Genomic DNA, 26,249 nt, shown 5'->3' on the forward strand with positions numbered 1-26,249 from the left:
GGGTGCCTGGGTGGCTCAGTCGGTTGGGCGGCCGACTTCGGCTCAGGTCACAATCTCGCGGTCCGTGAGTTCGAGCCCCGCGTCGGGCTCTGGGCTGATGGCTCGGAGCCTGGAGCCTGCTTCCGATTCTGTGTCTCCCTCTCTCTCTGACCCTCCCCCGTTCATGCTCTGTCTCTCTCTGTCTCAAAAATAAATAAAACGTTAAAAAAAAAATTAAAAAAAAATAAATAAAATAAAATAATTATAACCCTGGGGAATTTTTTTGTTTGTTTGACCAGCTGTTTTCCAGGGATTTATATGCCAGGAAAGGTGAACGAAGGAGCTACTTGAAAAGGTCGTTTGCTTTGCCTTGAATTGACTTTCGGTGATCTATTTCACACTCTCTTGTCTTTGGCAGGCTTTGGTGTTAAGATGTTGAGTACTGCCAACATGCAAAGCAGTCAGTACATTCCCATGCATAGCAAACAGATCCGTGGACTGGCTTTTAGCAGTCAGCCCAAAGGCCTACTGCTCTCTGCTTCCCTAGACAGCACTATTAAACTGACCAGGTGAGTGCTTTAGGGAGGACGGTGGGGCCTGGGCTGTTTAGGGTTAAACAGCGTAGAAATTAGTATCTGTATTAAGATGGCCTTAGCTTGCATTTTTTGGTCTAAGGCATTGTCTTCTGAGATCCAGTTTCATTGAATATAAAATGTGCTGCTCATCAAAGTAGATGCGACATCATAAATGTTATGTACAACGTTATGTTTTAAAATTACTTATGTTACAAAATGCATCTTAAGCCGCGCAGATGAGAGTAACACGCTAGAGATGGTCGAATGACAACGTGGAAGGAGCCTTGGTACCTGGCACCATGGAGTTACCAAACCAGCTTGGAACTGCTTGTTGCTGGTCTGTTACGAGGACCATTCTGCCTAACAGAAATGCTCACCAGGAACTCACTGTCCTGGGGTGCCATGACTTCTCTCATCAGTAACCCTCAGTCACTATATTTCATCTTTCATGTGACTGCTGTGAACCAGATGGAATGTACTTAGTGCCTTCATCTTTTAGAAAGTAGTTCTGATCAGATGTCTGATAGTTGGCTTTCTATTCTGCAGTTAAATCTGAGGAACATCATGATAGCACTGTCAGACCTGAGAAACCTCTTGACTTTTCAAGAATGCTTCAGCTTAATTTGCCCCAAAACTCCATGTAGCATTATGTTTTATATGTATATATAGATTATGATTTTTTTCTCTGGTAGTGTTAAAAAATAGATGCAAAGGGCAGGTTAAGTACCAAAGTGTTATTAATGACTACCTCTGGGTGGTTAGATTATTAGTTTTTATTTTTCTCATAGGTATATTCTCATTTTTTCAGCATTGAATATTGATTACTTGCATCATAGTAATTATAGAAAATAGGGGTAGAGTAGGGAATGTACTGTTTAAATATCTCTTTGATCTCCTTACATTTCAAGAAGAAAACCTGTAACCCCCAAAATAAATATTTTGGAATTAAAAGGGATTATCTGGGCAGTCCCTAGAGGAAATTGGAAATCCCAAATAGTTTGGGTGTGGGGGTGTGTTCTTAAGGGATTATCATTTCAGTGATAGTCTTTACATCTTTGTTTTATAATTGATTTCCTTCACACATGGTTGTAAAAGTCTTCTATCTCCACAGCCTGGAGACAAATACAGTGGTCCAGACTTACAACGCTGGACGTCCTGTCTGGAGCTGCTGCTGGTGTCTTGATGAAAGTAATCACATCTATGCTGGACTGGTCAATGGTTCAATTCTGGTGTATGACCTTCGAAACACGAGCTGTCACATCCAGGAGTTAGTACCCCAGAAAGCCAGGTGGGTAGCCACTTACTTTTCCCCTGTAGCAGCTTTCTCTTGGACCGTTGTATGAATCCTGTCTTCTGAGTGTGTTTCACAGTTGATCAGAATTCCTCAGAGGGCAGTTCTCCTGAGTCCAGTGAGGTGTTGTCACTTGGGAATCACTAAGATCCTTAGAGCATGTGTTCGTGGTATTTCTACACAGCAGAAAGCCCTGGTACCAAGTATAGGCAGGTTCATACAGTCGCTCCTCCCCCAGTGTGGCGAAATGAAGTCAGATCTGCGTTCAAAACCAAACTCCTTGGTCTCAATTCTTGGCCTGTTACAGACTTGCTTTAATGGCCACATGTCTAACACACAGGAAGAGATCAGTAAAAGGTAGGCCTATAAAAAAAAAGATTTAAAACTTCCTAATCTCCAGCTAAACCAACTTGGTCTAAAGATACCAATTACTATGATTTATCCTTTGTAACCATTTACAAAGTTGGGAGGTTTATAAAGTCAGCCCGGATTCTGAGGATGGCTGGTCACCAGCACCACTGTGACTCTTCAGAAGATATCACCACAGTAGTAACTGGTTACGAAAACCTAGGCTCAACCCTTTGAGGTCTTTTCATTTGAGTGGGGTAGAATCATGCTTCAGTTATGTGGTCTGTAGGCCTGAAGATGCCTTGATGTAAACTTCTAGAAGTGTGAACTGCAGGCAAGCATGGTAACTGCCACTGATGTAGAGAGATCTGCTCAAGAGTAGGCAATCGAATAGAGCAAATAGCAAGGAAAGAATAGTTGTATGCAGTGTTCATTTGTTTTAGTTTGCTTCATTGTGACGTGACGGGGCAACGAAAGAAAGCAGGCACAGCGACCACTTGGGCAACTTCAGCAGAAACAAAGTTCACAGGAACATAGTCTACCGGCTGACACTTCTGAGAGAATTCTTGGCACACATTCCTGGTCATGTGCTTACAGAAAGAGATTTAGAACATTTCTAATGAAACCATCCTGTTTCTGAATTAAAATGTAGTTTTATCAGGGGTGCCTGGCTGGCTCAGTCAGAAGAGCATGTGACTCTTGATATCATGGTCATGAGTTCAAGCTCCACATTGGGTGTAGAGATTCCTTACACAAATCTAAAAAAAATGTTTTTGCTTCAGGCTGTATTTTAATTGAAGGGTCTGTCAACTGCATCTTGGAGACTTTATTAGATGTATAAGCTGCATTTCCTTTCTGACTTTCCTTGTGTACACATCTAACCCCATTTCTAGAAACTTCACGCTGGTCAAGCTCTCTTGTAACTGTGACTTTGTAGTATTACATTTCCTAGTCCTTTTTTTTAATTAAAAAAAATTTTTTTAATGTTTGTTTATTTTTTGAGAGAGAGTGAGTTGGGAGAGAGGAATCACTAGTGAGGGAGGAGCAGAGAGAGAGGGAGACACAGACTCTGAAGGCCGCTCCAGGCTCTGAGCTTGTCAGCACAGAGCCCAATGCAGGGCTCGATCTCATGAACCACAAGATCATGACCTGTGCCGAACGAAGTCAGACTCTTAACTGACTGAGCCACCCAGGTGCCCCCCTAGTCATTTTTAAAAACTAATTTTAGAATATGCGACATCTCCTCTGAAATTAGATGCCAAAGATTATATGTGTACTCTTTTAAAGTATGGGTTGGTAGATTTTACCAGATGTCAAAGGATAGTGACCCAGAGAAGGTCTTTTTTTTTTTTTGAACGGTAATTTTTGAGAGACCGAGACAGAGCACGAGCCGGGGAGGGACAGAGAGGGAGACACAGAATCCGAAGCAGGCTCCAGGCTCTGAGCTGTCAGCACAGAGCCGGATATGGGGCTCGAACCCACAAACTGTGAGACCATGTCCTGAGCTGAAGTCGAATGCTTAATCAACCGAGCCCCCCAGGTGCCCCAGAAGGTCTTTAACCTCTTCTGTAGAGGTGGAAGTGTGCTTGAGGGCTCCTGCTAGTGGAGTCTGGAGTAGTACAAGTAGTGGAATGTGACACATCGTTTCCTTTCTTTCCCTTCAGATGCCCCCTGGTATCCCTGTCATACATACCCAGAGCTGCCTCGGCTGCATTTCCTTATGGTGGCGTGTTGGCTGGAACCTTAGAGAACGCTTCCTTCTGGGAGCTAAAGATGGGCTTTTCTCATTGTCCCCATGTGCTGCCCATAGAGCCAGGGGGTTGCGTAGACTTTCAGACGGAGAGCAGCACCCGGCATTGTCTTGTGACCTACAGGCCTGGTGAGTGCTGGGACGTCCTTGCTCTGTTTGGGAGCAAGTCGGTTCAGGGGAGGAGGGGAGAGCTTGCCCTGCCCTTCAGGTGGCACCGGAGAGCCCCTCGCAGGCTAACAGCTCTTGCTACTATATTGAGGCTAGTGGCTCCGCATTCCTCCATAGATGCCGCCTCTACCCCTCGCTTATGTGACAGGGCAAATTCTGCCAGGTACTCCCTGGAGCGAGTTAGCCCTTTTAGCAGCCCCTGTGACTTAGTAATGGAATGAAGAGTCCTGCCCCTGCGGCCAGGGCATCCCCCTCAGCGCAGTTTCGTGTCATCCGCCTGCCCTGAAGGAAGATAAAAACCGAGGCAGGGGGCGGAAGGATACAGTGATTTTACTAAAAAGGATAGCTTATGCCGAGAATTGTTTCCCTCATAGGCAAAAGTCTATTGTAGATAACTTGCTTTATCCTAGCCTGTGGTTCGGAATTTCATTTGTGCTGTATTATTTTGTTCTTGTTGCTTTGTTTGCTTTGTAGCTACTCTTGATGATCTAATAAACTGTGGCTCTTCCACTCAGTAGTTTGTAATCGTGTGAGGTTCAGGATCTTCATTAATTTCCTGGGATCATCCCCACGGAGCAACACTGACTCCTCTGTCCCGTAGATAAAAATCACAGCACTTTACGAAGTGTGCTGATGGAGATGTCCTCCACGCTGGATGATGCTGGAGAGCTGGTCTGTTCCTGCCATCCTGTGCAAACATTCCTTGGGGGACCCACTTGCAAACTACTGACCAAAAGTGCCATTTTCCAAAACCCGGAGAGCGATGGCAGCATCCTGGTGTGTACTGGGGATGAAGCATCAAATTCTGCCCTGGTGAGCCTATTGTTTTTTTATACAGAAGTATGTAAAGCGAAAAACCGACGTTCTCCTTGATTGCACACATCTGTGTATGTGTATATGTACGATTGCTTGTTTTTACACCAGGCACGCTTGAGACACACTCTGTAATTTGCTCTTTTCCCATTTAGCTTCCTAGCTTGGATATCTTTCCATTTCAATATCTGTAGATTCGCCTCATTCTTTTTTATATGAGCTGTAGTATCCCATGGGCCGTCTTGTGAACCTTTAAAACAAAAATTAAGGGACTACTGAAACTCCTATAAAACAGTTGTTTCAGGCAACAGTTTCATCACCAAAAGATGAATGATTGATGGGGGATTGTAGAGTGGATGGGTCAGTCTTTTATAACCTGAACACAGTGATCGACATCACTGTAAGTGGGTTAACAAAAAATAATTCGCCTCTTAAAAAAATTTATTTTGAGAGAGCGCACGTGTGTGAGCAGTGGAGGGGGAGAGAGAGAGAATCCAACGCAGGCTCCATGTTGTCAGCAAGGAACCTAACGTGGGGCTCAAGTTATTCACAAACTACAAGATCAGACTTGAGCCAAAATCAACAATCAGATGCTTAACCAACTCAGCCACCCAGGCACCCCAATTTGCCTCTTGATGTAAGAAGATACGAAGTACATAGCGCCTTTTATGAGATGCCCTTGAACCTAAATGTAATCAAGCTTTGGAGCATTGCTGACCAATACAGTTGTGCTAGCCACATGAGCTCTTGAAATGTGATTAGTGTGAATGAACACTTTAATTTTTTTAATTTTTTTTTCATTTTTAATTTAAATAGCTTTATGTGGCTAGTGGCCACCATACTGGATAACACTATAGATTAAGGGTAAAATGATATGAAGTCAGTAAAGAAAACAATAGAATCAGTAAAGCAGATATGGTGAAAGCTTAATAATTTGTTGTACTACTATGCTTTATGTTAAAATTTTTTTTTAATTTTTTTAACATTTATTTCTGAGAGAGTGAGAGACAGAGCACGAGAGGGGAGAGGCAGAGAGAGAGGGAGACACAGAATCCAAAGCCGGCTCCAGGCTCTGAGCTGTCAGCATAGAGCCCGACACAGGGCGCGAACTCACGAGCTGTGAGATCATGGCCTGGGCTGAAGTTGAACAGTTAACCGACTGAGCCACCCCGGTGCTCCCTAAAATTTTTTTTCATAACAGGGGCGCCTGGGGGTCTCAGTCGGTTGGGCATCCGACTCACAGTTCGTGAGTTCGAGCCCCACATTGGGCTCTGTGCTGACAGCTCAGAGCCTGGAGCCTGCTTTGCATTCTGGGTCTCATTCTCTCTCTGCCCCTCCCCAACTTGTGCTCTGTCTGTCTCTCAAAAATAAATAAATGTTAAAAAAAAATAATTTTTTCATAACAAAAAGTTTTTGAAAAGGAAAAGAAAGCGCTAGTTATTAGATAGATTTCATGAGGGCTGAGAAAGGGGCTTTCTGTCTTGCTGAGTGTTCTGTGCCTAGAAGAGTTGCTGGCACCTTGATGGAAGAGCTGGATGCTGGGCTTGCTTTTCAGAGGTAGACTCATTGCTGATCACAGTGGCAGAGCCCACGCCTGATGTTGTGTGTCCTGGCTTTGTGAAGGTTGAGAACAGTCTGTCGTACTCCCCTGGCAGCGCTCTCTCTGCAGCCCTTTCAAAGTTGTCCGATGATATTAAGGAGTGCACTCGTGGTGAGCAACGGGTGTTGTACGGAGCTGTGGAACCGCTATATTGTATAGCAATATAGCAATAGAGCAAGCAAGTCCCCCAGCTGAATTGAATGACTCCTGACCCTGAACTCTGTCTGTCTTCTTTAGCTGTGGGATGCTGGCAGTGGCTCGTTGCTACAGGAACTACAGGCCGATCAGCCCGTCTTGGACATCTGCCCTTTTGAGGTGAACCACAACAGCTACTTGGCTACCTTAACAGAGAAGATGGTCCACATGTATCGGTGGGAGTGACTGTGTCTGGAACTTGTCAGGCATGCTGCTGGTGAATGTTAAATGTTTGCTAGCACGTAACAGCCCTGAGCAAGATCTCTGCTTACTGTCTGTGGCCTAGAACTTCTGGGATCATGGTTTCTTTGAATTAATGTGATTCTAAGAGGCCAGGTCACTGAAACACTACAGACTGTGTATTTGCGGTGTCCATCCAAAGAATACGTGATTGGTACTGCATCTACATACATTATCATTGTCTTGGGCTCAAAGCCTTCATGAATCTGTTGAGAATCTGTATTTCTGATCAGACATTCTACTGGACCTCAGAGAGTATCCTCCCAGCAGTCATTTAGAACGAGTGTGCAGCAAGCATTTTCTGGAGGGTGTGACACCCACCTAAGTGGTCTTGTCACTCGAACTCAGGAACGGATGCTAACGTCCCAGAAGAGACTGACCATCTCCATGTTGCGTGGATGCAGAAGAGTCTTCAGTTGAACACAAGAGGGCACTGTACAACCTGGTGAAGAATTTGATCCATTTCTAACCTGGCGTGTTGACAGCCTTTCAGCAACTTGGTCTCATCCCCACAGAAGTGTGAGGTCGAGCGCATCTGGTCTACTTTGTGGCAGCAACAGATACATTCCAGGTGTGCGGTGCTGGGATATTGGCAGGCCCAGTGATGGAGGCAGCTGATGCGCTGTGGACCCTCTCAGAATGCTGAGTACATTAGGTTCATCACATCGTGGGAGCCGAGAGAAGAGACCGGTTGTTGGAGCAGTGGGGAAGCCTCCTTTTTTCTTGCTGTCTGAGGACCTCCGGATTGATTTTACATAAACCAGTGCTCTGAAGACCCCTCCTTTTCCCTCTTACCAGGAAAACATGAGCAACATGTCACAGCTCTTGTTTGATTCTCTCCCCGTAAAAGAGGTCAAGGGAGAGGGGCTAAGCAAGACAGGCTTGCAAAAGAGAAGCTGCTGAGACCACTGCTGGGAACAGAAGCTAAAGCCTTCCGCATGTGAAACTGGTGTGTGGCTTCAGCTTCCTCTGATATGCCTCCCTTCTAGCCTTTTTAAAGACTCTTGTCAGTGAAATATTCTCAGGAAGATAAGAGTGGTTGGAGACCTGTGTGGATTGCAGGGAGAAGCCCATCAGCTTTTGTTCCAGCCGTGGATTGTCCAACATTGCGAACTTCACTTTTCTCCAGTAGGGGGAAAGGCTTCCGTTTGTATCTGTTTGCCTCGCCTACGGCTGCTCTGCTAAACCGCAGTCTACAATAGAACGCGCCTCAGGGTGTGGGCGGTCAGTGCCCCGTTCTTGGAAGCAGGATGGCCAACCGTGTGACTTTTTTAAATAATTGCTCTAGAAGCGTTATTATTTTTATTTTAAAATAGTTCTGACCGACAACTCCTGAGCGGTTTCCAGCATTTCTCACCAGCAGAGGGTTATTGCCACAGATATCCCCAGAGTTTCAAGTTCCTGTTGTGCCTTCTAAAGAGTGGCCTCCTTCTGTTTTAGGACATCTTTCAAAAAGCCAGTTTCCAGAGCCTGGGAAAGAGCCCCCTTTTCTCAGAGGAGACACTCCTTTCAATATGTTGATGATTCAGAATGACGGCCCAGACCTAGAGCATCAGTGGCAGAAAGGGATTTGGATTAAAAAGCAGGACTCATCTGGTTTCAGCAGGTCATCAGAGAGGATGCAGTTGGCCCTGGCTGCCTTTGTCTTTGGCAGAGACAAATCCCACGGTAGGGTTAGGATTTGACCAAGGCGGATGCTGATTGATTCCGCCACGCAGAGGAACCAAGGGACTTAACTACGAGGGAAGTTGGGTGAATCTCATGTCTTGCCAATTCTTGCATTCCTCCAGTAAATTTGGACATTTTAGAGAGAAATTTATGTAACTTCAACTGGTTTCTTTAAAAGAAAAGACCTTGCCCCCAGCCATCCTACCCTTGCATCCCTCATCCAGCAGGAGATCATGTAGTCCCAGGCTCTGGTCTCCTGTGCTGCAGCAGGCTCTGCCCCAACATGTTCCCTCCCCCCTGTCTCTAAGGGAGGTTTCCCATATGAGGGTTTGGAGTTAAGCAGACTCCAAATATCTTATTGGCATATATCCTTGTACCTGCTGTGACAAACAGGGCAGTTGGGATCTCTGTTCATGTTCTGTGTTTTAATGTTTGTGCTTTATGTTTTAATGTTAATATGAAAATAAAGCGTTTGCTATGTGTACCAACTGCTGGCGTCTTTTGCCTCTCTGACTGCCAGGGGCAGGAACTTGTCTGCCTCTTGGGCAAGGGGTACAGTCTCAGCCTGATAGATTTCTTCATTTCATGTGGAACTGGGTCTGAATTTCACAGGATGGTCCCTGGATCTGAAGTAAACATCTTCTTTAAATTGATGAGGTGGTTGCGGTGGTTTAACTGGCAATTCTGTTCTACTGTTGTTAATGGGAAGCTGTGTGTTTGCTTCTTAACTTACCCACACTGGTTATTGGTTTGCTTTCAGATCCAAAGGGCTTAATCTTGGAAACTACACTTCGCAGACTCCCTTTGCCTGCTGGCTTCTTGTTACTTACTTTGAATCCAGAAAACTGTAGTGTGGGGGAGGGGAGTGCAAGAGAGGATTTACCCTTTTATTTCTTTCAGTCAGCGGCAGCAGCCCTGGGCAAGCGTGGACTCTGGGTTCCTGCTCAGCACAGTTCTGGCCTCTTGCCTCAGCGTCTTTTTTTGTGTTTAGTTGAGGTATTTCTGTTGCCACAAATCACGGTTCCGGGATTAGGTTGGAAAGGCTGAAGATGTTTTCCAGCTGAACAGCAAACAGAGTATACTCGATTCCAGGAGGACCAGATCCATAGGTATAGGCTTGCTGTTGTCACGGAGCCTGGTGCTCCAACAGTGGATGACAGAGGTCCTGGGAGTAACGCCCACATTCCTAAGAAACCAAACGCCATTATTTTCTCTTCCACGGTACTCTTGTCTCCCATCTCGGTGACTGGCTGTCAAATGAAATTCTGGAAACAGACATTTGTATGTCCTTGTCTTTTAATGAGTCAATTTCTGTGTGTTGGTAACAATTGCTTCTGTTTATTTATCCCTTTATAGTTTACAAAGTCCCTTCCTAATGTATTGATTAATTTTTAAGCAGTGTTGCAGAATAAGTGTAGTTCTTCCGACTCACAGGGGAAGCAACAATTAAAAATCCTATTAAAGGAAAATGACAGTAGGTGGCGTGTAATTAAATTTTTCATATCCTCATGTTTACATCCTGTCCTTTACATTACTGACAGCTAAGCAGGATTTGGGAAACCTGGGTGGAAGTTCACTTTCATTCTTGACGTCTCCGTCTCCGGGGCAGCCTAGGCTGATTCCCCCACAACTTATTCCTCCTACGTTTAAAATGAAAATAAAGCAGACAGTCGTGAATATTATCGTTGATACTTTACCCTCTTCTGGGTGCCGCGGCCGGCAGCACCACCGCCCAGTGGAAGAGGCTAGACACATAGCTAGAACCACCCAGGTCAGGGCTCATCACAGAGGTCAACTGAAGGGGGAAAAAAAGTGGTGGAGCTGTGTGTTTGCTCTAGAAAGCAGGGTGCAAGCCTGGCTAAATAAGGAGCCTCGTGTTGGGATGGGATGTGAGGAGGGCTGCCATGGCCATGAACCTCACTAGCCCCTAAAAGTCACACTAGCTTTATCCGTATATGGCTACAATAAGCAGAAGGGCTCACCTACAGGCTGGACGTGGGCCGAAACTAACAATATCTGGATTTGGTTAAAAGGAAATGTTCTCCTCTGAGAGGAAAACAAAGGAAATTCAGGACTTAGCAGATGATTGGGTCAAAAGACCTGGAGGTTCTGTTCTGTAAGCTCAGCTCTGTGTGAGTTGCCAACAGTTGGGTGGACTGTGAGTTCATGAAAGTGGCGGGCTTGGCAGACCACTTGTTCTTGAAATAAAGGAGGGAATACCTTCCCCGGAATAAAGACCCTGCCATCTGATTAAAATGCCAATGCTAGGTTAAAGCAGTGTTTCCAGAAGGGTCCTGGTCAATTCCTAGGCTTGAGCTATGGTGGGGCTGTGAGATGTTCATGTGGCTCAATCGTTTCTCTTGCACGTGGTATAGAAAATTGGTTGTCACTCAAAAGGTCTTATCTGGGGATATGAATATGGGGCCTTTTGAAAAAGACAGTTGATTGTTAAATTAACCAGGACCACGTAGGAAGGAATGAGGGCCTAACTTAAAGGGTGTTGAGGACAGGAGAGGAGAAATTGCTGCGCAAGCTTAAGCCCTGTGAAGTGCTGACACCTGACTTGTACCCCTGTGGAAACTCTAGAATTGACCATGCCACCAGTTGGCCTCATGAGGATGGTATCCTGACTGTCAAGAGTGACACTGCTTCACTAGGCAAACAATATGCTCCTTCCCTCAGCTCACATGAGTCATTTGCTACCTGAGTCAAGGAAAGGAAACCTACATTATCAGTTGCTAATATTAATGTCTCTGATTAAGACCCTCCCTCCCCCTCAAAAAAGGCATGAAATTCCTTTAGAGTAAGGACCACAGTTTGTGCACCTTGGCAAATTGTTGTAAGGGAGGTAAGGACATCCATACCCTAAAATGCTGGGTTCCTCTCCGGATCTTAGATTCTCAGCCTAGATAATCACTGACATGTCTGGGACAGACAAGTTGAGGTCCCTTAGCTGCATAACTTGGGCATGCCTGGAAGCATGTTACTACATTTTTCTTTTAAGTTTATGTATTTTGAGAGAGACAGTGTGAGTAGGGGAGGGGCAGAGAGAGAGGGAGAGAAAGAATCCCAAGCAGCCTCCGCACTGTGAGCACAGATCCCAAGGTGGGGCTGAAACTCATGAAACATGAGATCATGACCTGGGCTGAAACCAAGAGTAGCACGCTTAATTGACTGAGCCACCCAAATGGCCCTGCTTTTACATGTTTCATCCCTTAAGTCCCAATGTTATGGTACAGCTTTTACAGAATTTGCCCAGGTATGGTGGCCATGAAAATGAGCCACTCAGAACTCCCAACAGTGGGGAGCATAATTGACTGCTGTTCCAGCTTGTGAACTCTGAAAATCCATAACTGCATCCACAGTAGGGCCACACTTCCCTGGGGTTATTCCAGGCAATGACTGAGGATGGCAGGGATACTGAGGCCCATTTCTAGGAAAGGCTGAACAGTTCAGTCTCAATTCAGTCTGTTTCCACCCACACATCTTTCCATCCCTCTCCATTTCACACAGGGTCAGACTTGCATCATGTTTAACGGCTCTTTCACTCACCCAATTTTTCCTACAGATGTTATCCAAGATAATTTTTTTCGCATAGCTAATTCCTCCTCTTTTTTTTTTTTTTAAGTTTATTTATTTTTTAGAGACAGAGTACTAGGAAGGGAAGGGCAGAGAGAGAGGGAGCACAGAATCTGAAGCAGGCTCCAGGCTCTGAGCCGTCAGCACAGAGCCGGATGCAAGCCAGAACTCACGAGCCATGAGATCATAACCTGAGCCAAAATCAGATGCTCCACTGACAGAGCCACCCAGGCGCCGCCCCCCTCCTTTTTTTTTTTTTTTTTTTTTTTTTTTTTGCTGATTTTTGTATTATGGTATGGTAAAATGCACGGGACACATCTGGGTGGTTCAGTTGGTTAAGCATCCGGCTTCAGTTCAGGTCATGATCTCATGGCTCATGAGTTTGAGCCCCACATCAGGCTCTGTGCTGACAGCTCTCAGAGCCTGGAAACTGCTTTGGATTTTGTGTCTCCTTCTCTCTCTGCCCCTCCCCTGCTCGTGCTCTGTCACTCTTTCTCTCAAAAATAAATAAACATTTAAAATCTTTTTTTTTTTAATTCTTTAAATCTTATTTAGAGAGAGACAGTGTGTGTGTAAGTGGGGAGGAACAGAAAGAGGGAGACACAGAGTCTGAAGCAGGCTCCAGGCTGAGCCGTCAGCACAGAGCCCAACGCAGGGCTCAAACCCACCAACCATGAGTTCATGACCTGAGCTGAAGTCAGACGCTTAACCGACTGAGCCACCCAGGCACCCCCCAGAAATTTCTTTTTTAAATGCACATAACACAATATACCATGTTACACATTTTTTTCTTTATTATTATTTTTTTAAGTAAGCTCTGTGCCTAATGTGGAGCTTGAACTCACGACCCTGAGATCAAGAGTTGCATGCTCTACCAACTTAGCCGGTACAGTTCAGTGTATTAAGTTCATATTGTTGTGCATCCATGTCCATAATTTCTCATATTGTAAAGCTGAAACTCTACACCCATTAAATAATAACGCCCCATTCTTCCCTCCTCCCACCCCCTGGCACCAACCATTCTACTTTCTCTATTTTACTGTTCTAATTACCTCATATAAATGGAATCATACAGTATTTGTCTTTTTGTGACTGACTTATGTCACTTAGCATAACGTCCTCAAGGTTCACCCATGTGGCAAGATATGTTAAAAATTTCCTTCTTAGTGGCACCTGGGTTGCCCAGTTGGTTAAGCATCTGACTCTTGATTTCAGCTCAGGTCATGGTGATTAATTTGAGTCCCATGTCTGGCTCTGTACTGACAACGTGGAGCCTGCTTGGGATCCTCTAAACATAGGATAGGATAGGATAGGATAGGATAGGATAGGATAGGAAAGGGGAAAGGAAGGAAGGAAGGAAGAAAGAAAAGAGAAAAGAAAAGAGAAAAGAAAAGAAAAGAAAGAAAGAAAGAAAAAGAAAGAAAGAAAGAAAGAAAGAGGAAGGAGGAAGGAGGGAGGAAGGAAGGAAGGAAGGAAGGAAGGAGGAAGGAGGGAGGAAGGAAGGAAGGAAGGAAGGAAGGAATTTCCCTTCTAAGATGGAATGATAGTCTATTGTATAAAATACCACATTTTGCTTATTTATTCTGTCAGTGGGATACTTGGGCTGCTTCCACATTTTAGCCATTACAAGTAATGTTGCTATGAACGTGGGTGTACAGATATCCCTTTGAGACCCTGCTTTCAGTTTTGTTCACCCAGAAGTGGAATTGCTGGGTTATGGTAATTGTTTTTAATTTTTTGAGAAACCACCATACTGTTTTTCCATAGCTGCTGTACTATTTTACATTTCCACCAACTGTGCACAAGGGTTTTAATCTCTCCACATCCTCTCCCACCTTTTTTTGTTATTTTCTGTTTGTTTGTTTTTTTTTTTAATTTTTTTAAGTACCCAACACGGGGCTCAAACCCAAGTCCTAAGATCAAGAGTCGCATGCTCTTCCCATTGATCCATCCAGGTGCCCTCATTTCTGGGATTTTTTTGATGGTAGCCATCCTATTGAGTGTGAGGTCATGTCTCATTGTAGTTTTGATTTGCATTTCCTTTATGATTAAGATTATTTTAGTTTTATAAAGAGCTTGAGTGGGGGAGACGGGTAGAGGAAGAGAAAGCTAAACAGGCTGCATGATCAGTGCCGAACCTAACATAGGGCTTGATCCCATGACCCTGGGATCATGACCTGAGCCGAAATCAAGAGTCGGATGCTCTCTTGATTTCAGCTCAGATCATGATCTCATAGTCTGTGAGTTCGAGCCCCACATTGGACTCTATGCTGACAGTGCAGAGCCTGCTTGAGATTCCCTCTCTCCCCTCTCTCTCTCTGCCCTTACCCCCACTTGCTCTCTCTCTCTCTCTCTCTGGGATAGAGAGAGAGGGATAGCTAATTCCCTTTTATTGTCTGCTTCCTGGCAAACATAAACTAATAGAAGCTGTTCTGGGAGTGTTCCAGAAAACAGGTAGTAAGATGGGGATGATGGGACCCCAGAATAATAAAGACCAGATGGTGGTACTTAACTGCAAGCATTGAGGAGACCACAATTACCATTAATGCCACCAAGACTGAAGAGGCAACCAAAGGGTCAGTCATCAGGGAGTTGTGGAGAGGGTTAATAAAAGATAGCATCCCTAGGGGCAAAACAGACGCAATCAACAAGGGTGATTTTTAACATCCATAACCAAAAAAGTCCATAGAAATGGAAGAGCGGGGCACTAAGGGTGGCCATCTCCAGTAAGTCATGTTCCCGTGCCCAGTTTCTAAACCTGAGCCAATTTTCAGATCCAGAACAAATCAATGGATGAATAAGTAGCTGGGAGCCTACAAACAAAGATCCTGCAACACCAGGGAAAATGTATACCACCACAGTGATTTCCTCAGTCCTTCCCCCAGAGAGATTCATGGCCATTTTTTACTTGGGTGACTGGATACTGGTGAAAGGGAAATAACCAAATATTTTGAGGACCATTGGACACTCGATCTGAGTTGACCCTCAGAGACCAAAAGTATCACTAGCCCCCTGGCCTCTGGGGGCCAGTAATAAATGGGATCCTAGCTAACGTATGGCTCATAGTGGCGCCCCTTTGTCCAGCGATCATTTCCCAGTCCCAAATATATAACTGGAAATGATCTAGAATAATGCCACATTGCATTTCTGGCCTGTGGGATAAGAATTATAACCGTAAAAAACAAATGTAAGCCTTGGAAACTGCTCTCCATCACTGGCCAAAACAGCAAATTAAAAGCATTGTTTTATTGGGGGATGAAGGATGGTGGAGATTAGTGCCACCATTAAAGACATGAAGGATACAAGTGTGACCCTGAAAGATGATGGAGAGTGAAAAATATTCCCAACAAATGGAATTGCAAGCCGTGCCCTTGGCTTTCCACTTTGTATGGAAGGGCAAGTGGTCTAAGGTGAGATTATGTACAGGTTCCTGGGCAGGTTCCAGTGGACTGGTGGATGTAGATGAACTATATGGAAGAAGGTACAACATATGATTTTTTTGATATGACAATGCGCACCAGAAAGCCTCCACCATGGAAGAAACACAAACAACCAAGTAGGCAAAATGACTAGGTCAATCAACATTAGCCCGTGTTCAGTCCTTGCAGACTTGACATGCTGGGCCCATGAACAGAGTGGCCATGGTGACAGAGATGGAGGCTACATATGGACCCAAAGTCCATATGGGAGAATGGGCTCCCACTTACCAAGGCTGCCTCTGAACATCCACCCTGTCAGCGATAGAGACCGACACTGCATCTCTGATATGCACTATTCCTAGAGAAGATCAAGCAGCTTTGTGGTGTTATGTCTGCTACAAAGTGCTCCTTCCTTCCGAGAAGGCCCAAAATTCATCCTTGTAGGGCTATTCTGGATATGGATTTGCCTTTCTTGCTCTCAGAGTGCCAGTCAGCAAAACGCCTGATTGAGGCACAGATTACCACACGGCATAACATCTCACCCAGGGGACTCAATTTACAGTGAACTCACCACCCAGGGTTGCAGAAGGGGGCCCATGACCGTGGTATCTGCTGTTCATATCATATACTACATTCTCCAGAAGCAGCCAGCTAACAGAACACTGGTAATGACCTTCTAAAAGCACAGCTGAAGCACTAGCTCAGAAACAACACTCAAAGCATGGGGTGCCATTCTTCAGGGTGCAGTACTAAATAAGAGACCTCCATATGCTGCTGAATCCCCAGTAGGAGGAATACATGGGTCCACGAACCAATGTGGGGAAACAGGAGTGACCCCACTTACCATCACTCTCAATGACCAGGGTGATTTTGTGCTTCCCATCCCAACAACTCTGGGCTCCACATGGTTGAAGTCCTGTGTCCCTACAGGGGGTGCACCTTGCCAGAGGACACAGCAAAGGTCCTCCTGAACTACACGTTATGACTGCTACTTTGGGACCTTGTGCCCAGGGACCAGTAGATATAAAATGGTGGCAGAAACTAACCCTGATCAATAGGAGGAAGTAGGGCTGCTTGTACATAGGCGGGGGGGGGGGGGGGGCAGGAGGAAATACCCAGGTGGTCTGCTTGGGTGCCTTCTGGTTCTCCGTTGCCCCTCTGTAAGTATAAACAGATATGTGCAACAATACCGCACCAGACTGAGAAGGGTACAATGACCAAGAATTCAGACACTACCACCACCAGCAACCCAGGAATGAAGTCTTGGGTCACACTACCAAGTAATCCACTGAGACGTCTAGCTGCTCGTTGAGGGTAATAGAAATTCAGAATGGAGAAAAGTGAATACATTGCAACCCTGAGACAACTTGCAGTAGTAGATGGTAGTTTATCTCGCTGATCTCGCTCATCTGAGTTCTTACCTCAGAAAAAGAGATCCGTGGAAACTATGGAGTAGCTGTTCACCAAACCAATGGAGAGAAAGAACTCTGCGGGGTCCAAAGGGTGGAGTATGGTGGTCATGAAAACTTGCCTCTCAGATCTCCAATTGTGGGAGCTCAGTTGACCAACAGACTGATAGTGCTCTGAAATCCATCACCGCATTCACGCTGAGGCCGCGTTCCCCAAGGGCTACTCCTAGCCAATGACTGAGTGTGGCAGAGGTGCTAAAGTGGGCTCATTCCTGGGAAGGTTTCATCCTCATGAATCTCTTCCATGGCTCATCCTGTCTGGAGACTTCTTCTCCTTCTCCTCCGTCTCTACTTTCTCCTCCTCCTTCTCCTCCTCCTTTTTAATTTTACTTATTTAAGCAATCTTGACACCTAGCATGGGGCTCGAACTCACAACCCCATGATCAACAGTCACAAACTCCTTTGACCGAGCCAGCCAGGCACCCTTGGAGATCGCTTCTCAGAGAACCCAGAATAACCCGCCAGTAGGCAAATGGTGGAGTAGATAATGAAACGGCTGTCCTAAACCACAGTCCCATCCCCAAGGCAGGAAATAAGAGGTGCTCAGAAAATAAGTGCTATATAAATGAATATAAAAATGACATGTTGACAAGGGGTTCATCTTCCCAGGGAGGCTTCAAAAACGTTGCAACCTTTTGAGAGGAGTGTTGAGGAATAAGAAAAAAAGTTTCAGGATGAAAGTGTTAGAACTTCATGGGTCAATGGTGACTTCTCTTTGATCCTGAAATCTTGGATATGGCAAAGGTCAGGCAGTTGCCTGAGGAGAGGGAGGCCACCAGAGCAGCCCTATACCAGAGTACCGGTTACTGAGGACCCGCGGGGATAAGTGCCAACTTAGTCGGAAAAGGCACACTCCTGGACACCATAATCAGACACGTCTGAAAATCGCTCCAGTGACTGAGCTGCACGGCCAAGTTTGGGGAAGTGATGCTGAACTGTGGAAGCCGCCACAGCCCTCCAATCAGAAGACTGTAGGAAGGAGTGGGCGACTGATCTACCCAATCACCTCTTTTCACCTTGTTTGCCCAAACAGCAGATGACAGAGCAACTGGAGGGTTTCAGGCACTCAGGACCCTTTCAGGCATCCAGCAATAGGAGAAGCAGCTTGGCCATTCTGTAAGTCCTCACCGATTGCCCTCTGGGTGCCCAACACCACACGGAGCACTATGGGAGTGGTTGTGACGTGTTTAAGACCCTACCTTTACTAGCTCTTGCTTGGCGATCAACTCACACCCCTGCTGAAAACCTCCAAGGGCTTCCTGTTGCCCTTATATTCTTTTTCCCATTGCACTTAAATTTAAGTGGATTTATTATTTTTTTTAATGTTTATTTAAAAAAAAATTTTTTAACGTTTATTTATTATTGGGACACAGAGAGAGACAGAGCATGAGCATGGGAGGGGCAGAGAGAGGAGGAGATACAGAATCCAAAGTAAGCTCCAGGCTCTGAGCCGTTAGCACAGAGCCCGACTTGGGGCTCCAACTCATAAGCCTTGAGATAGTGACCTGAGCCGAAGTCGGACGCTTAATTGACTGAGCCACCCAGGTGCCCCAATGTTTATTTTTAAGAGAGAGAGACAGAGTGTGAGCCAGGGCGGGGCAGAGAGAGACAGAGACAGAATCCAAAGCAGGCTCCAGGCCCTGAGCTGTCAGCACAGAGCCCCACACAGGGCTCGAACCCATGACCCATGAGATCATGACCTGAGCTGAAGTCGGACGCTCAACCGACTGAGCCACCCAGGCGCCCCAAAAAATCACATTTTTAAAAAATTCCAGGGTTTATTCCATCCCTGATTATATACTATGGGAGTCATACATTCCACTGTTACATCTGTTATAAATCCCTCACTATTGTTGCTTAAAATCATATTCATTGTCCACATATTTATTCTGTCAGTGCTCTTTATTCCCTCCTGCAGTCCTAGGCTTCCATCTGGGGTCATTTTCTTTCAGCCTAGACTAGCGCAGGTCTGCTAGAAACGAGTTATCTCACTATCTGAGCTTCAGTTTTCGGAAAGTATCTTCACTTAAACTTTTTTAAGTGGATCCAATTGTATTAAAAATTTTTTATTGAGATAAAATTCACACAATATAAAATTCACTACTTTAACCATTTTTAAGTAAGCCATTCAGTGTTTTTTAGTATATTCACAAAGTCATGCAACTATCACCACTATCTGATTCTAGAATATTTCCATCACCCCCAAAGGAAAAACTCCATACTTTTTAATTCTCCCTCCCACCTCCCCCCCCCCCCCCGCCCATCTCCTGGAAACTATTAATCTACTTTTTTGTCTTTATGGATTTGCCTATTCTGGGTATTTCATATAAATGCAGTCATACAACGGATGACCTTTTGTGTCTGGTTCTTTTATTTAGCATTATATTTTCTTTTTTTTTAATTTTTTAATCTTTATTTATTTTTGAGAGAGAGACAGAGTGTGAGCAGGGGAGGAGCAGAGAGAGAGGGAGACACAGAATCCGAAGGAGGCTCCAGGCGCTGAGCTGTCAGCACAGAGCCTGGCGCGGGGCTCAAACTCATGAACCGTGAGATTGTGACCTGAGCCAAAGTCGGATGCTCAACCAACTGAGCCACCCAGGTGCCTCTAGCATTATATTTTCAAGGTTCATTCATGTTTTAGCATGGATCAGTACTTCATTCCTTTCTATGGCAGAATAATATTTCATTGTATGAATATACCACATTTTATTTATCCATGCATCATTTCATGAACGTTTGGGTTGTTTCCACTTTTTGGCTTTTATGCATAATCCTTCTATGAACATTTATGTTCTTGTGTCAACACATGTTTTCAATTATCTTGGGTATATACCTAGGGATGGAATTGCTGGGTCATATGGCAACCCTATGTGTAACTTTTTGAGAAACCGCCAAACAATTTCCCATAGTGGCTGCACCATTTTACATGCCTGCAAGCAATATATGATGATTCTAATTTCTCCATATCCTGTCCAACACTTGTTATCCGGGTTTTTTTTTGCTTGTTTGTTTGTTTTTGGTCTTTTTCTTTTTTATTATAGTCATCCTAGTGGGTGTGAAGTGGAATCTGGTTGTGATTTTGATTTATATTTCCCTAACGACTAATGATGTTGAGCAGCTTTTCATGTGCTTATTGCCTACTGTATATCTTCTTTGGAGAAATGACTATTCAGATCTCTTGCCCACTTTACAACTGGATTATTTGTGTTTTTATTATTGAGTTATAAAGATTCTACACATATTCTGGATACTACATATATACTTTGTAAATATTTTCTCCCGTTCTGTGGGCTGTCTTTTCACCTTGATAGTGTCCTTGATGCACAAAGGGTTTACGTTTTGAGGAACTCCAACTGTTGAGGAAATCCATCTGTTCTCTTTCGTTGCTTGTGCTTTGGATGTCATATTTAATTTACTTTCATTTATGAAGTACATGTTCTCTGGGTGTACAATTCCAGGTTAGCAATAATTTGTGGGTTTTTTTTTTCTTTCGGTATTTAAAGTATGTCATTCTACTGCTTTCTAGCTTCCGTAGTTTCTAGTGAAAAGTCAGATATTAGTGTTAGTGCTACTTTGAAGATAATATGTCTTCATCCGCTTTTAAGATTTTTTCTTTCTTTTTGATTTTCAGCAGTTTCATGATGATGTACTAAGATGTGGTTTTCTTTGTGTTTAACTGCTTAGGGCTCATGGAACTTCTTGAATCCAAAGGTTGATACCTGTCAGTTTGGGAAAATTCAAAGCATGTCTCTTCAGATATTGAGCTGTGCCACTGCCTTTCTCCTCTCCTCTTGGGATTCTAGTTATATAGATGTTAGAACTTAAAAAAAAATTTTTTTTTAACGTTTATTTATTATTGAGAGACAGAGAGACACAGAGCACGAGCATGGGAGAGGCAGAGAGACAGGGAGACACAGAATCCGAAGCAGGCTCCAGGCTCTGAGGTGTCAGCACAAACCCAATGCAGGGCTTGAACACACAAACTGCGAGATCATGACCTGAGCCGAAGTCAGACGCTTAACTGACTGAGCCACCCAGGTACCCAGAACTTTTTTTTTTAACATTTATTTATTTTTGAGAGGCAGAGACAGAGCGTGAGCGGGGGAGGGGCAGAGAGAAATAGGTTGACACAGAATCCGAAGCAGGCTCCAGGCTCCGAGCTGTCAGCACAGAGCCCTATGTGGGGCTCAAACCCACGAACCATGAGATCATGACCTGAGCCAAAGTCGGACGCTTAACCAACTGAGCCACCCAGGCGCCCCTAGATGTTAGAACTTTTGACTGTGTCCCATGTATCTCTTCCACTCTGTCCTTTTTAAAAATCTTTTTATTCTTTCTGTGCTTCCTTTTGGATATTTTCTATTGACCTGTTTCCCTCCAATAATTCTGTCTCTGCCATACAGACTGTTTGTGTCCCCTCCCCAACCATGAAATACTAACTTCATAGTTTCTACTGAAAAGTCAGATGGTAACGTTACTGCTCCTTTGAAAATGATGTGTCTTTGTTTTTAAGAGTTTTTTCTTTCTGGGCGCTAGGGTGGCTCAGTTGGTTGAGCACCTGGCTTTGGCTCAGGTCATGATCTTGCAGTTAGTGAGCCCAAGCCCTGTGTCCCATTGGGCCCGGTGCTAGCAGTGCGGAGCCTGTCTGGGTTTCTTGCTCTCTCTCTCTCTCTCTCTCTCCCTGCCCCTCCCCGGCTTGCGCTCTATCAGGTGTGAATGAATAAACTTAAAAAACTTAAAACTTAAAAGAAAATAAAAACATTAAACAGTGTTTTTCTTTCTCTTTGATTTTCATGAGGGTACACAGAGGTCTCATGAATGGGAACAGTGTCTTAGAAGAGACCCCAGAGAGCTCCCTAGCGCCTTTATGCTGAGTGAGGTTTATAGCAAGAAGATGGGGCTGTCCGTGAACCAGGAAGTGGGCTCTCGCCAGGCACGAAATCTGCCAGCACCTGGATCCTGGACTCGCAGCCTCCAGAACTGTGAGAAATACATTTCTATTGTTTTAAGCCACCCAGTCTATGGTACTGTGTTACAGCAGCCCAAACAGACTAAGGCACTGATGTTAAAATCATCTAAGGAATTTTAATTCAGTTCTAGAACGTCCATTTGATTATTTGTAGAGAATCCAATTTTCTGTTGAAATGCTCTCTTTGTCATCTATTTTACCTTCTTTCTCTTAAGATTTTTTAAAAAATAATCTCTGCACCCAAGGTGGGGCTCGAACTCACAACCCTGAGATCAAGGGTCACACATTCCACTGACTGAGCCTGCCAGGCGCCCCTATTTTATCTTTTATCTTCTCTATTAGTCACAACTATTTTAAAGTCCTTATCTGATCAAATCCAATATCTGAATCATAGGGAGTTTGCTTTTGTTGCCTTTTTTTGTTCTTTTTGGTTTTGGTTATTTAGTTCAGTTTTGTTTTTAGCATGCCCCCTAATTTTTGATCCAGTGCTGGATCATGCAGATTAAAAATTGTAGAGGCAGGGCACGTGGGTAGCTCAGTCAGTTAAGCACCGACTTTGGCTCAGTTCATGATGTCACAGTTTTGGAGTTGGAGCCTCTCGCATTGCGCTCTCTGCTGTCAGCAAGAGCCCGCTTTGGATCCTCTGTCCCCCTTTCTCTGCCACCACCCCCCCCCCCATGTGTGTGTGTTCTTTCTCTCAAATAAACATTTAAAAACATCTTAAAATAAAAATAAAAATAAATAAAAGTTGTAGAGGCTTTCGATGATGTTATCTGTCTCCAGAAGGATTATGTTTTCTTCTTACAGAGTTCTGGTGGGTCACTTAGACCCCATGGAGGCATGTTTTTATTAGGGTTGAACTATTGTAATTTTGCCTTTTCTTCTGGGCCAGTATCCTCACTCCTCGGGTGTTGTCCTTTCTCCTGGGGTGTGGGCCTTTGTTCCCAGGGTGTAACCCTTCCAGTTTAAAGCCTGAGGTGTTTACCAAGGCCTCTGTGGGTCAGCCGGCTTTAAACTCTAACTTGTATTTCTTTCTTTAGCACACATGAGGCTCCTGAAAACACTCTGTTTATTGCTTTCTCAGCTATTGTTTGCTTCTGAGTTTGCAGAGTCTCACTCTGTGCTTGCACAGCTTAGGAGTCAGCCAGAGACTTGAGAGAAATGTATTCGCCGATTTTTGGCTCTTTCTCTGTGGTTTTCTTCTCTCCATTATTTTGACCCTTAAGCCCCAGACACACTGGGTGCTTTGAACTTGTACCTGTGTATTTTCAGCCCTATGAGATTGCTGCTTTCTGTATGGGCTCACTTCTTTTGAGCCACAATTTGGATAGTACAACTCTGAAAAAAATCTGGGCTATGGAATTCCCTTTTCTCAGATTGTAGACCTTCATTTCCTGATTGCATCTGTTATTTCTTTTAAAAACAATTTTTTTTAATGTTTATTTTTGAGAGAGAGAGAGAGAGAGAGAGAGAGAGAGAGAGCATGGGAGGGGCAAAGAGAGGGAGACAGAATCTGAAGCAGGCTCCGGGCTCTGAGCTGTCAGCACAGAGCCCCATTCAGGGCTGGAATCCACAAACCACAAGATCATGACCTGAGCCGCAGTCGGACTCTCAACCGACTAGCCACCCAGGCGCCCCTGAATTACTTCTAATGTCTTCAAAGACATTTTAAACTTTTTTTTTTAAGTTTATTTATTTTTTATTTTTTTTAATTTTCTTATTTTTTTAAGTTTATTTATTTATTTTGAGAGAGAGCACAAGCAGGGGAGGGGCAGAGAGAGAGGGAGAGACAGAATCCCAAGCAGGCTCCACGCTATCAGTGCAGAGCCTGATGTGGGGCTTGAACTCACAAACCATGAGATCATGGCCTGAGCTGAGATCAAGAGTCGGACGCTTAACTGACTGTGCCACCCAGGTGCCCCTTTAAGTTTACTTTTATTCATTTTGAGAGAGACAGACAGACAGCAAGCAGGGGAGGGGGAGAGAGAGAGAGGGAGGTGGAATACCAAGCAGGCTCCACACTGTCAGGCAGACCCCATTGCCAGTCTCGAACTCACGGATCGTGAGATCACAGCCTGAGCTGAAATCAAGAGCCGGACATTTAACCAAGTGAGCCACCCAGGTGCCGTTCAAAAATATTTTATGTATGTTGTCTAGCTTTTATGATTTTCTTTCAGTGGGAATACAAACTCTTTGTTTGGAATCAGAATCCTCCCCAATTACATGGATATATAGGGTCTACAGGGCCCTCCATGATCTGCCTCTGACCATTTCTCTGACTCCTTCCTCTATTCTCTTCTTTCCTCATTTTGAGTCAGCCATATAGGTCTTTATTTTGAAAGCTTATTCCCATGCCAGGGTCTTCAACTTGTTACTCTCTGCTTCTGAACATTTTTGCCATGGTCTAAATGTTTGTGTCTGCCCTAAACTTATATGCGGAAATACTGATAGCCAATGTGATTATATTAGGAGATAGGCCTTTTGGAGGTGCTTAGGTCACGAGAGGAGAGCTCTCATGAATGGGATTAGTGTTCTTATCAAGAACTCCAGAGCACTCCCTAGCTCTTTCCACTGTATGAGAACATGGCGAGAAGTGAGCAGTCTGCAACCCAGAAGAGGCTTCCCCAGAACCTGGCCATGCTAGCCCTCTGATCTCGGACTTCCCACCTCCAGAACTGTGAGAAACAAATGTCTATTGTTTATAAGCCACCCGGTCTGTGATATTTTGTTATAGCAGCCTGAGTAGGCTAAGCCAACTTGAGATCCAGATGTTTTATGTGGTTGGCATCTGTATGCCAATTGGCTCTTAGTTCAGTTATCACTCAGAAAGCCTTTCCCCACCTGCCTTTCTATAAAAACCCTCCCTGCCTCAGCCACCACGCATACCTTTTATTTTCTTCAGAGCACTTAAACCATCTGAAATGATCTTGCTCTTTGTTTATTGTCTTACTGTTTATCTCAGCCAGTTTTTGAGCAATGCCTGGCATAAACAAAACAAAACAAAACAACCCAAACTCAACCTATACATATTGAGTGCATCAAGGAAGTGAGGAACAAGAAACAAAAGGTACAATAAAGGGTAAACTGAATTCAGAGTTTGTGATAGGGACAGTCTATTTTGTACTGAAAAGTCATTGAGGTCAGGAGACCCAGGTTAGGTCAACCCTCTTCCCACTGGCTCAGGGGTTTGTGCCTTATATAAAGTCTAGACTTGCCTAACACAGTCTGGGCTGGCCAGGTTCCCAGATTTCTCTGGGTTTCTCGCTTCTTGGTCATTGTGATTTCAAGATCAGCACATACACTCCTCCCTATCTTCAGAGGCAATCTGTGGCTGGGTATGGGGTTTCCTCAGTAAGGCTGAGAGATAGGCAACTGCTGGCTTCTTTTAACAGACTGTCAACTGCTAGCCTTAAACTATTTATCTTTTAAATTTTTAAAAAAGTTTTATTTATTTAAGTAATCTTTACATGCAAAGTGGGGCTCAAACTCATGACTTTGCGATTAAGAGTCACATGCTCTTCTGACTGAATAAGCCAGGTGCCCCTAGCCTTAAATTAGTTTAAAATAATCTCCCACTTGTCTGAGTGCAATGCAGACCCATTACTGAAAATTAATGGCCCTTAGTGACTTTTTAAGAACTTCTGATGACTCTAGCCTGCTGACAACTTACCTATGCCATGTATCTGTTCATGAATATGTACATTTATGTGGCTTACCCTGGGCTGACTTAGTCAATGCTGAAGTTCGGCAGCAGCCTCAGGACCATTTTATGGCATCAGCAGGGGTGAGTGTTGCCAGAGAGGCCAACACACCCTCATTCCCAGAGATAGAGGCCTGCTGTCAGCCAAAGTGGGCAGTTTGTACCCCCAGAACATTCTCAATCTCAGGGGATCCTTGTGGGTTCCCTGAGTCCACCTGGCTTTTTAGACTAGTTATGTCTGATCTGATCTTCACTGCCCATTCCTCTGTGCTATTCCTCAGTTGAATTAGAATCCAACCCAGGCCTGATACAAGGCTCAAATGACACAATGGATGTGTAGACCTTTGAGAAGGTATCCTATCTCTTAAGGACATATCCTATCTCTTAAGGAGAGGGAGGGACACCAGTGTGAAGTGAATCAACCATTCCCTAAAGTGCCCAAGATGCTGCTTTTGGGTAAGCACAGTTCACCCTGAGCAACTTGAG

At 44.5% G+C, this 26,249-nt stretch overlaps 1 protein-coding gene across 3 annotated transcripts in view; it reads left to right on the forward strand.

The window, feature by feature from the left end:
• The window catches only part of RFWD3 (ring finger and WD repeat domain 3), a 42,439-nt gene extending 33,324 nt beyond the window's left edge, over window positions 1-9,115 (forward strand). For 2 of the 3 annotated variants that reach the window (XM_047836695.1, XM_047836696.1), the window contains exons 9-13: window positions 398-548; window positions 1,666-1,842; window positions 3,858-4,072; window positions 4,713-4,924; window positions 6,762-9,115. In XM_047836695.1, the coding sequence (XP_047692651.1) occupies window positions 398-548; window positions 1,666-1,842; window positions 3,858-4,072; window positions 4,713-4,924; window positions 6,762-6,905 (899 nt within the window). In that variant the 3' untranslated portion in view covers window positions 6,906-9,115. Of the gene's footprint in view, window positions 1-397; window positions 549-1,665; window positions 1,843-3,857; window positions 4,073-4,585; window positions 4,925-6,761 lie in introns of those variants that run through there. The other variant, XM_047836697.1, reaches the window with a different exon arrangement.
• The last annotated feature ends 17,134 nt before the right edge of the window (window positions 9,116-26,249 follow it).

This window comes from Prionailurus viverrinus, chromosome E2, assembly GCF_022837055.1.
Source record: "Prionailurus viverrinus isolate Anna chromosome E2, UM_Priviv_1.0, whole genome shotgun sequence".
Lineage (NCBI taxonomy): Eukaryota > Metazoa > Chordata > Mammalia > Carnivora > Felidae > Prionailurus > Prionailurus viverrinus.